At 41.4% G+C, this 12696-nt stretch overlaps 1 protein-coding gene across 2 annotated transcripts in view; it reads left to right on the top strand.

Annotated features, from left to right (window-relative positions):
* The window catches only part of LOC135198050 (zinc finger matrin-type protein 2-like), a 46084-nt gene that overhangs the window by 27802 nt on the left and 5586 nt on the right, over positions 1–12696 (top strand). For both annotated transcript variants that reach the window (XM_064225439.1, XM_064225440.1), the window contains exons 5-6: positions 6419–6492; positions 9867–10012. In XM_064225439.1, coding sequence (XP_064081509.1) covers positions 6419–6492; positions 9867–10012 — 220 coding nt within the window. The remainder of the gene's footprint in view (positions 1–6418; positions 6493–9866; positions 10013–12696) is intronic.

The following is a 12696-nucleotide window of genomic DNA, read 5'->3' as shown; positions in this document are numbered from 1 at the left end:
CAGCACCACAAGACTTACGACCCAAAAAACAACTCCTACCAGACAGAGAGCTCTCCCCTCCCCTAACCAACCACACACCACCAACACGTGCTTTCTACTCCCCCGTGTTATTGTTTACATCCTGCCGACGCCGCCGCCATCTTGTCTATGACGTCACAGCCTATGACGTCACAACACAACTTAAATACATCAACAGACACCTTCTAGAATCTACCCACATGTTGTCTATATATAGGACACCCACCATATTTCAACAATGCATAAAATACCCATAACAATTATACAATATATAAGTCACACTTATCTATACCCATAACAATTATACAATATATAATCATACTCGCCTCAGAGTAGGCTTCGAACCTCGTCCCCTGTGGAGGAGTTTGCAAGATCTCCGGCTCGGATTCTTGCGGGGCTGCAAGCTCAGATTTCGGCTCTTGCGGGCTCCTTGGTGGGAGGCGCTCGTCGTAAGAAGGACGTCTCTCTTCCCGTCAAGAAGTCTAGGCTACCTTCTCCTGGGTTGCCTTGTCAGTCGGAGTCTGCTCTCTCTCCTGTACCAGCGGATAGAATGAGGCGCTCTTCCCTTGGCAGACGCCAGTCGTCTTCCAGGCGCCAATCGCCCAGGAAGCTATCTCCTGGCGACATCATTTCTCCCGTGGAACAGGATCAAGCTCCTAGTAGGCACTTTTCTAAGGATAAGCGCACGGGTTCTACTTCTCGCTCCTTTCCGAAGAACCTCCAATCTCCGGATAAGAGAGCCTCCCCCTGCATGGACACTTCTAGAGACAGGATCTCTCCTTTTGTAAGACGCCTAGAGCCTGGTAGGCGCTACTCCCCAAGTAGCTGCTCTCCTGCTGTCAAGCGCTGTGTTGAAGATAGGCGCTACTCTCCTGATAGGCGCTATTCGCCTGTTAGCCGCTCTGTTCATGTCAGGCGTAAAGAGCCTGAAAGAAGCTTCTCTGCTGGTAGACAAGCTTTTACAGAGACCCACGCTTCTCGATCTAGGTATTTGGATCCTAGTAGGCGCTCTTCTCCAGGGATTCGCTCTCCTGTTGGTAGGTGCCAAGAGCCTAGCAGGCGCTCCTCTCATTTTAGGCGCAGTTCGCCAGGCAGCCGCTCTCCTCTTGACAGGCGCATGGAGTCTGGTAGGCGCCTTGAGCATAGTAGGCTCTCCTCTCCTAGCAGGCGCTCCCCTTTAGACTTCCGTGTTTCTCGGAACAGACTACTAGAACACAGAGGACTCCTTCATCGGAGTAGGAAGGACGCCTTCGATAAGAGCTCTCCCGAAGCTTTGGCTTCTCCTGATAGGCGCCAGACAGCTGCCAGACACTCCTCACAGGATAGGCGCACTTCTTTAGAGAAGTCCGCCTGCTCTCGTAAAGAAGCCGAAGGTTCTTCGGTAGATGAAATAGAACCTTCAGAAGAGGACTTGGTAAAGGATTCTTCGGTATCGTCTTACAAGATCCTGACAGACCTCCTTCTTCAGGAGTTTGGAGACGCGCTTACTCCGGTCGCTCCTCCTTTTCCTCTCTCCTTATTCTCGACATCTAAGAAGACGAAGGTTTCCTCCTGTGTGAGAATGAAACCAACCATCTCAATGAAAAAGGCTTTGAGAGGTTTTGGTGATTGGCTTCTTTCTAAGGAGGAGAAAGGGAAGACTGTTTTTTCTTTCCCCTCCTTCTAAGCTTACGGGGAAACTTGGTTTCTGGTATGAGTGTGGAGAACCCCTAGGCCTGGGTCTTCCCTCATCTGCAGACGCGGACTTCTCTTCACTGGTGGATTCCTCCCGACGCTCGACCCTCTTGTCTGCTAAGACTACTTGGGCGATGAACGAGCTCGACCACCTGTTAAAGGGAATGTTCAGAGTCTTGGAAGTCTTCAACTTCCTTGACTGGTCTTTAGGGGTTTTAGCTAGAAGGACTCAGAACCCGGATTCCCTTTCGCCCGAGGATCTCAACAGTGTACTTACTTGCATGGACAAGGCAGTGAGAGATGGGTCTAGCGAAGTAGCCTCCCTGTTTGGAGCAGGGGTTATTAAGAAAAGATCGGTCTTCTGCTCTTTTCTGACCAAGTCAGTCTCTCATGCTCAGAAAGCCTCTCTACTATATTCGCAGCTTTCGCCTCTTCTCTTTCCTAAGAAGATAATCCAGGACATCTCTGGAGCTATCTCCGCGAAGGCTACACAAGATATGCTCGCTCAGTCTGCCCGGAAACCTAGAAACGGACTTCCAGACTAAGACTAGGAAGGAGACTCCAGCTAGACAGGAGCCCTTTCGAGGGGGCCCTCCTTCTAGAGCCTCTACCTCAAGAGGTAATAGATCCTTCAAGAGAGGAAGATCCTTTTCTCGCTCTACCAGAGCGAAAAAGTAGGAAAGAAGTCCTCCAGACATCAGTAGGTGCCAGGCTACTAAGATTCGCAGAAGTCTGGGCACAGAGAGGAGCGGACAACTGGTCCCTCTCGATTATCCAAAAAGGATATTTGATTCCCTTCTCAGCAAGACCACCTTTGACGACGACTCCGAGGGAGTTGGTGGCCAAGTACAGGGATCCCATCATGAGCCAAGCTCTTACTCTGGCAGTAGAACAAATGCTAGAGAAAGAGGCGATAGAGCTAGTGAGCGACCCATGCTCAGCGGGCTTTTACAACCGCCTTTTCCTAGTTCCAAAAGCCTCAGGAGGATGGAGACTGGTTCTGGATGTAAGCGCCCTGAATTTCTTTGTAGAAAAGAGGAAGTTCGCCATGGAAACGACATCCTCAGTGTTGGCAGCTCTTCGTCCAGGGGATTGGATGGTGTCCCTAGATCTTCAGGACGCTTACTTCCATGTGCCGATCCATCCTTCTTCAAGGAAATACCTCAGGTTCATGATGGAAGGAAGGATATTCCAATTCAGGGCCTTGTGCTTCGGCCTTTCAACAGCCCCTCAGGTTTTCACAGGACTAATGAAAAATGTAGCAAGATGGCTACATTTGGAGGGAGTGAGGGTGTCCCTTTACTTGGACGGTTGGCTTATCAGAGCCAAGTCGCAAAAAAGATGTTTGGAGGACCTACAAAAGACCCTTTTCATGGCGAGTTCTCTGGGACTTTTGGTGAACTTCCAAAAGTCTCAGTTAATCCCCAGTCAAGATCGTATCTATCTGGGGATTCGGATGGTTTCTCTGGATTTTCGGGCTTTTCCATCTCCAGAAAGGATAGCCCGATGTTCAGAGAAAGTCACAGCCTTTCTAGAGAAAGACGTATGCACAGTGAGGGAGTGGATGAGTTTGCTGGGGGGACACTCCTCGTTGGAGCAATTCCTTTCTCTAGGAAGGTTGCACCTCAGACCTCTCCAGTTCTTTCTACATCGGAACTGGCGTTATCTTTCTCAAAACCTAGAGTTCTCCTTCAAGATTTCAAGAGAAATCAAGAAGGATCTCTCTTGGTGGGCGAACCCTCTCAGGTTTGCAGAAGGGATGTCCCTTCACATACCGAACCCCAACCAAGTGTTGTTTTCCGACGCGTCGGAAACAGGTTGGGGAGCGACGCTTGGCTCAAGAGAAGTGTCAGGCACCTGGAAGGAGGAACAGGTGATCTGGCACATCAACAAGAAAGAGTTGATGGCTGTTTGGCTAGCTTTGAAAGCATTCGAGCCCTACATCCTAGCTTCGACAGTTCAGATAAACTCGGACAACACCACGGCCCTGGCATACATCAGGAAGCAGGGGGGAACTCACTCCTTCTCCCTGTACGAGACAGCAAAAGACCTTCTGCTGTGGGCAGAGGAAAGGAAGATATGTCTCCTTACCAGATTCGTACAGGGAGAAAAGAACGTCAGAGCAGACCTCCTGAGCAGGAAAGATCAAGTCCTGCCGGCGGAGTGGACTCTTCACGAGGATGTTTGCCAGGACCTGTGGAGACTATGGGGAAGGCCTCACATAGATTTCTTCGCCACAGCCAAGAATGCGAGGATAGACAACTACTGCTTTCCTATATCAGACCCGAGGGCAGTGTCAATAGATGCCTTTCTCCTAGATTGGAAGGGCCTAGACACGTATGCTTTTCCTCCCTTCAAGATACTGGGAGAAACTTTCAAGAAGTTTGCAGAATTGGAGGCAGCAAGGATGACGTTGATAGCCCCTTTCTGGCCCGCACAGGTCTGGTTCACAGAGGTACTGGAATGGTTAGTAGACATTCCGAGATCCCTGCCACAGAGGATCGATCTGCTCAGACAACCCCACTTCGACAGGTATCACAGAAACCTCCCCGCTCTCGGTCTGACTGGCTTCAGACTGTCAAAAGTTTGGTCAGAACGAGAGGGTTTTCTGCAAGAGCTGCAACGGCTATCGCAGCAGCAAGAAGGCCCTCTACCCTTAGAGTCTACCAATCGAAGTGGGACGTCTTTTGGCGGTGGTGTAGGAGCCATCACCTTTCCTCTTCCAGTACCTCTGTAACCCAAATAGCAGACTTCTTACTTTTCCTTAGGGAAAAAGGTGGACTGGCGGTATCAACCATTAAAGGATATCGTAGCATGCTGGCTGCAGTGTTTAGGCACAGAGACCTAAATATTTCAGAAAACAAAGACCTTCATGATCAAATAAGATCCTTTGAAACATCCAAGAAGGTTTCGTCAGAGATTCCGAGTTGGAATCTGGATGTAGTGCTGCGTTTCCTTAGGTCCCCTAAGTTCGAACCGCCTCAGTCTGCCTCTTTTAGAGACCTCATGAGAAAGACACTTTTTCTCATGGCATTGGCTTCCGCCAAAAGGATTAGTGAGCTCCATGCAATAGAAGGGAGAGTGGGGTTCAAAGGAGATGCAGCGATCTGTGCCTTCCTGCCTTCGTTCTTGACCAAGAACGAGAACCCCTCTTATCCTTGGCCTAGGAGTTTTGAAATCCAAGGTTTATCTGCCTTAGTAGGGGAGGAAGCAGAGAGGTCACTTTGCCCAGTACGAAGTCTAAAGTTTTATCTTCAGAGGAAGAAGAAACTTAAGGGCAATGATGTCAACCTTTGGTGCTCTGTAAGGGATCCAAGGAGGGCTTTATCTAAGAATGCGCTTTCTTTCTTCATCAGAAGCCTGGTGAAAGAAGCACATGTGACATGTGATGAAAGTCAATTCAAGCTTCTGAAGGTCAAAGCTCATGAGGTAAGAGCTATTGCCACTTCATTAACTTTCAATAAAAACATGTCTCTGAGTAATATTATGAAGGCAACATTCTGGCGTTGCAACTCAGTCTTTGCAAACCACTATCTGAGAGACGTCAAAATCACGTATGAAAAGTGCTTTGCGTTAGGCCCATACGTATCGGTGGATTCGGTGCTGGGGCAGAGAGCTGAGACATATCCTTTGTAGTGTATTTTTTCCCCCTTGTTTAGTTTTGTAAGTTTTTTGGTTGTTTGAAAGAGCATGCGGGTAGGCATCTCTTTCATGTCGTATGTCTAACAATGATTAGATTGGTTAGGTGATCAGTTTATGTTTGAGCTCCTTGCAATGATAGTGGTTAGGTTCTGTCATATAAGAGGGCGAATCCCCTTTGACAAGATCCTGCTTGGATTCTATCAAGTAAGCGGATACCAAATCCCTTTGATAGACCCAAAGAGTCTATCAGCTGTAGGTCACGCCCTCGCTGAAGCTCTTCAGGCAACGCAGACTAATAGACAGTAACTATGAAGTCTTCTGCCTAAACAGGTAAGAACCAAGGTTGTATTTTACATCCTACAACAGGTGTTGTTTCCCCCTTTTTCCATGTTAATATTGCTGTCTCTTCCCCTCCACCAAGGGTGTCAATCAGCTAAGTATATATCTGACAGGAAAGTTCATGTACAAAAATGTTATTGTTAGTATACAGTAAGGTTTTGTACATACTTACCTGGCAGATATATACGATTGATGGCCCGCCCAGCCTCCCCTCAGGAGACAGGTGGAAGAGAAAATCTGGCTGGAAAGGGAGATTGGTTCATACAACCGCCACCCAGCGGCGGGTAAGATAGATCACCTGACCTACCTGTCGCGTGTGTCGCAAGTTTTGAATTATGTCGTGCGTCAGAGACGTATGTACAAAACCTTATTGTATACTAACAATAACATTTTCAGTGCCTTAAAACTGCTTACAGCGCCATAAACCAAGCGCTTTTAAGTCAGAATGCCGTAAACCAAGACTGCCGTAAACCGTTGTCTGCCTGTACAGTCATATCCATTATTCTTGAGATACAACTCCAAGGAACAGAAATTGCAGCACATCCCTATTATTAGACATTGCTGATGCTCAGTACAATAGTCTGTACTGTTGTATTCATTTAGGTAAAAGATAAACAGAATGATGGAAACTTAAAAATGCTTTTAATCTTGAAGCTTACTATATCTTATTTTTAGGCCATGACAGTTTTTCTCGTTGGTAATACTTTTATTCACTTTCATGTTTTAATAAAATTTCTCATTTCAGATACTACTGCAATGTTTGTGATTGTGTCGTCAAGGACTCTATAAACTTTCTTGATCATATTAATGGAAAAAAGCGTAAGTATTGCATGCAGATTTCTTACTGTTCTAAAGTTTACTCTGAACATTACTTGATAGACACAAATTATCTGTAATCAGCCTAGCATGGAAATCCACTTTTCCTTCTCTGTACAGAAATCAGAGGATTTATTATTATTATTGTTATTATTAGGGAAAAACTCTATCGCGAGAGTATAAATAATGTTCTAAAGGGTCCACAATAATAAACAGTGTTAAGAGTCTGTGTATAATTTTTAAAGAATTTTTAAACTTTACAAAAAGCTTTCGAACCCTTCCCTGGGTTCATCTTCAGTCCAAAGAGCAATAAGTTACAACAAGTGCTGAGGTGAATTTAAAAAAGAGTCGTTAGATCGTTGACACCGGTCGTTAGCTCTTTCTTCATCACCTAGTCCATTAACGAGCTAACGACCGGTGTCAACGATCTTCAACGACTTGTTTTTAAATTCACCTCAGCACTTGTTGTAACTTATTGTTCCTTTGGACTGAAGATGAACCCAGGGAAGGGTTCAAAAGCTTTTTGTAAAGTTTTAAAAAAATTTTTAAATTATACACAGACTCTTAACACTGTTTATTATTGTGGACCCTTTAGAACATTGTTATTATTAATCAGAAGCTGAACTCGTTCATAATGGAACAAGCCCACAGGGGGTGTTAGCTTGAAAACAAACTTTCGAAGGATATGGTTTAACAAACCATATCCTAGTAGGAAATACAGAAAAGACAGATCAGTTATTTGAAAATAAGAAGAATAACAAAAAGAATAAATAGATATGTGAATAGATTATAAAAGACAAGGAGAATTATTTTTGGGTAGTAATGTATTACAACTTTGGTTAATCTATTATTCCAATTGTGCAAAACCCTAAGGGAGACTTGTTCCACAGTCCAATGGTGTAAGGAATAAAGGACCTCTGGAACTGGGAAGTTCAACAGTGAAGCACACTTACTGCATACTATAGGTGTTACTGTTAATGACAAACTGCAAGCTCAAAAAGACATGCTGCCACATAGTAGTAGCTGCTACTGTAATTGCAAGGAAATAAGCCAAGAAATAGAATTTTTTTGTGGTTCCAGTTATTCAGCCCTGAATAGCCCATCTATCTGTGAGGGCTAATAATACCCAATTGTCAGACCCTTGTTTGATAATATAGTATAGTAAATTGGTGTGACTCTGTATAAAGTTAATGATTACAGATTACCAAATTTGGGGAAAACTGGTGATCCCATGGAAGAGCCTGACAATTAATTTCGATAAATGAGGTAAAAATTGTACAAAAGAACCTAAATAATGTACTTTAGATAATTAACAAAGTTGAACATTAAAATGCTATATGAGAATGTTAATGATTTATCAAGGAAATTGGAATAGACATCCAGGGTAAGGTGGAAAAACGTTGCTAGATTACTTAGAAACAAAATTGTTGCATTAGATAAAGGAAAAAATATATGATGTGTGCACAAGATGTAGCCTTTCCATCTCACATCATAGGCATAGACTCCTAAAAAGAATATGGAGGAGATTGTGAAACACAGCAACTAGAAAATGACAACAAGATTCCTAAGTAGAAATGCATGGGGAAAACTCACATTTAAAAAGTAGTTGTAGTAGAGAGTGTCCAGGGTCTTTATTGGTGGGTAGATAAAAGTAGTAGGACCTGTACGGAGCTAGTGCTGCCAGTGCTAGCTGCACCAACTTTTTAGCCTTTTACTTTATTCACATTCCGGCTTCCTTTTTTCCATCTTAGTGTCCAACCTCCCCAACTCCCTCCTTTCACTGTCTTAGGTACTAAATGGAGTTACGTATAGCCTAATTTTTGTGAATTATCATCACAAAGTGGTAGAATACCAACCAATTTGAAGACCTATGTCACACAAAAAGGGGCATTTATGAGGACCTGGGCCATTGCACAGCATATAAGGGAATGAAGAAAACTTATCACAAATGTCTTACCAAGCCTGATGATGACGATAATACCTTTGGCCACATTGTCATTTAAGATCTTCAGAGAGGCCAGCCCCTATCTAAGGCAATCGTTTTAAATCATCGTGTGAAAAATTGAGCTATCACAGATTTGATTTAAGTTTTTATTATCCTAGAAACAATTTAGACCCATATTGTAGGCAATATCAAATTTTGCAATTTAGATATTGTTGGGTCTGAGTTAAGATCCTGTATGGGTCCAGAAAAGAGAAAGTGGTCTCTTCAAATCAGTATACAGTAGTCCCCCCATATTCGCAGGGGATGCGTACCAGACCCCCCTGCGAATATTTAGAATCCACGACTAGTTGGAACCCTTTTAAAACGCTGAAAATGGCCTATTTTGGTAGCTAAAACTTGAGAAAAACCCACTAAACAATTTTAAACTTGGTTTTTTTAATAGTGTTTATCACAAAAAGTACATTTTATGATGAAATTGATAAACAGGAATTCCTGGATATTTCTAGAAAAATACAGCGAATAGGTGAATTTCATTTGAATAATGGGGAGGTATGGTCCAGAGAGAAATCCACGAATCAGTGAGTCCGCGAATCGGGAGAACGCGAATACGGGGGCCCCACTGTACAGTATAATAATAACACACCATGAATTCTGTTTACATTTGCTTAAACTCATATCCTCAGCATCTAATGTGTGGGAAATGCAAACAGTGTTAGAGTATAAAGGAAGGCTTTTCACACCAGCATTTCATAACATGCAAATTGATGTTTTAGTCATAATGGCACTGATTGAAGCAGGATTTTTCTTAGAATCTTTTACACACTTACATATATTTGTTATTATTATTGTTCAGAAGATGACCCCTGTTCATGTGGAACAAGCCAGCTGCAGCCATTGACTTGAAACTCATTTCAAAGAACATGGTGTCCATATGAAAGAAATAGCAGAAGGTACTGTAATAGGAAATACAGAAAGAAGGGCTCAGATCTTAGAAAAAAAATAAATGAGCAAATTAATAAATAAATACTAGGTATAAATGCAAGTAAATTATACGTACAAGGAGAATTGCTTTAGGGTGGTAATGCATTTCATCTTTGCTTGAACTTTGGAGGTTCTGATTGCACAATATCATCAGGGAGACTTCAAGATACAGGTTTACCCATATATTCCAGTTATCAGTCACTTGAAGAGAAAAGACAGGGTAAATAGCTTAAATTTTTAGCTTAAGAACAAGACAGTTATTAATGGGAACAAAGTATTTTTAAACATTATTTTTTTCCTGTATATATTTCACAGTTTCATAGATTAATCCCAATACTGGTTTTGCATGTAACTGTCATGATAAGAAAAAAATATTCATTAAATAACTGTATTATGAATGGTGTATATGTTATTGTATTTTGTAAATTTATTATGAAATGACTCATTCCAGATCAACGAAATTTGGGCATGTCCATGCGCGTTGAACGTTCATCATTGGAACAAGTTAAAAAAAGATTCGATGTGAATAAAAAGAAGTTGGAAGAAAAGAAAAAAGACTACGACATCGAACAGAGGATGCAAGAATTGAAGGAGGAGGTTAGTACCTAGTTGTTATTATGTCACATATAAGTTTGAAGTCGTATTGGGCAGACTGTGCGGTGAGGTTGGGGAACAGGGAAAACGAAATTGCCATTAAATAGTTCCCTCACTCAGAGAACGAGAGAGGGGAACCTCAGACTTTGATCAAATTCTTTTGCCCTTGTATACAGACACCACCCTACTCATGAACAAGTTATGTTCTGGACGGCCATTTGTATGTTGACTTGTTTGTAAGTTGGTTGCTGTACTCTTCATGCCTATTTAAGTACAATATGATATTGTACAGTACTGTACATTTTTTCATCCTAAAGCACTTTACACTGACATACGTTACTGTATGACAAAATAGGTGCACAAAACGAAATTTGAACCAACGGGTGGCAGAGAGGAGCGCTCTGAACACAATATTAATTTGTGATCCCATTTGTTTCTATCTGAATATTTTCAAGTTGAATGATCATGAGTAGGGTGGTGTCAGTAATCTTTATTTACTGACCAGTACAATGTGGAATTAGCTTAAAGTAGTGATCAATAAATAAAAGAAATATCAAGACCTCTCAAGTACCCTTCAATTGAGGTGCCATCTTCCTAATTTACTAAAGCCTTTGATTCCATGAATACCATATGATAGAGAAGTACAGGCATTAGCTCCAATATTTAATTCTATTCAACTTGGTGTCATCTCTTGTCATTATTGTGCACTGCCTAGTATTTCCAAGATTATGTGCTGGCTAACTTATTTCATGGATTATGGGTAAATAATCAGATAGTGTTTTGCATAGCATTAGTTTGATGTAGTTCAGATCTGGTATTTTTTGTCTTGTTACTAACATTTATTATATGCTGTGAAGTGTTCACAATTTGTTGTTTAATGTTTAGTCATAAGCTTACCAGTTAGCATACTAGTGAACATTGTTCATTAATCATGGTTACTTCCTTTCATATGTTACTTATTGTAACATTGTTAAGCATCATACATAGTTTCAATTACATGCATTTGAGCAATAATTGTTACAATGAAAAAATCAAGAAATGTCTTAATTTTCATGATAAACTGGACCGCAGTTCATTTGTCTCACTGATCGTCTATGCTCCCCAACTTATCCCATTGCATTTTAGAATTCTCAATACAGACAGGTATTCAAACTCAGTCAGGTTATTGCAATGTAAGTATTTTTTGGTCACGTCTAGTTGATATGGCCCAAAAGCACATTTTTAGTCATTCTAGCAATTCTGCCAAGCGCAAGAGTTAGTGAACTCACATATTTTTAAGATTTGAAATCTTAGATGTAGTTTATAAAGGGAGACACTTTGTGAAGTGCTCAGAATCTAAAGTATCAAGAATTTGCAGATCTCATTAAAGATTCCTTGCTTTGGCAGAAGTTTGGAATCTGATTGAGAAGGAAAGTATGCTTCTTCCTTTTCAAAACAAATTCTCAGGATAGCATGTGTGTGTGTGTGTGTGTGTGTGGGGTAGACATATTGGAGGTCTCTCTTGTGTTTTTTATAAAAAAAAAGGGGTTTTCACCCTTTGTAATTATACATCATATATAATGCAATGCGTTAATAGTGTCTGTGTCATACCCAGTAAGCCAGATAGTAATGTGTAATTGCAGATACTATATTAATCTACATTCTACTCCAATCAGTGCCTCTGAAATCTTTCAAATTATAGCTACTTGAGGCCTATTGGCTGGGGAATTGGGTATAAGAGTGCAGTGTGTGTTATCTGACCAACCTCCAACCATCGTGCAAGTGACCCTGGCACCTACCAATACCTGTGTTCCACACACAAGTTCTGTACTCATGAGCAATTGTCTTTACTTTATACAGTACCAATTGAATCACCATTGAGTGTGGTATACAATCTGTCAGAACAGCCTTCTCTGATGGGGAAATTAATTTTGCATATACAAAATACAAAGACCTGATACCAGGAAACATTTTCCTGGAGTGATCTATAGAAAAACTTGTCCAGTCACAAGAAAATATCATATATCACTAAGTGACTAAGGACCTGCTGATCTAAGCCTACCTGCAGTGTACCATATGGCAGAAAATGCCTTCCAAACAGCAAAATTTCTCTCTGGAAAAATTGAAAAAATTCTTAAAAAATTGAGGAAACAAATGATAAATTTTCATGGATCCGGGATGTGATCAAAAGATTGCAGGAATCGCTAAACAGTCATAAAAATGTGGAAACAAATAACAATTTCTCACGGATCTTGGATACAATCAAAGGAGTACAGGAATCATTAGACAATTGTACAGCAAGCCACCAGACTCCTTCAAGTGTGGCATGTATTATTTCAAGAGCTGGGCATCGCCACTCAAATTTTGGTTCCTCACCCCCCTACTTCCGGAACTTTTTGAACTTTTGGAAACCTCTACCCGCACCTCCACCCAGAACCACTGAGAGATAAATTTCTTTTTTCATCTTGAAACACATTGTGTACTCACCTGTTCACCCTTTAATTGTTGCTTAGATTGGTTGGGAAGTGAATTGAATTGGCCTTGAAGCAGTGCCAAATTAGGTGTTTAGTCTATTGTTTATATATTCCATTTTTAATCTTTATTATTATATATATATATATATATATATATATATATATATATATATATATATATATATATATATATATATATATATATATATATATATATATATATACAGTAATACT

The sequence above is a fragment of the Macrobrachium nipponense genome, chromosome 21 (genome assembly GCF_015104395.2).
Source record: "Macrobrachium nipponense isolate FS-2020 chromosome 21, ASM1510439v2, whole genome shotgun sequence".
NCBI lineage: Eukaryota > Metazoa > Arthropoda > Malacostraca > Decapoda > Palaemonidae > Macrobrachium > Macrobrachium nipponense.
The sequence above is the reverse complement of the archived record's forward strand: the minus strand, read 5'-3'. Positions and strand labels throughout refer to the sequence as shown.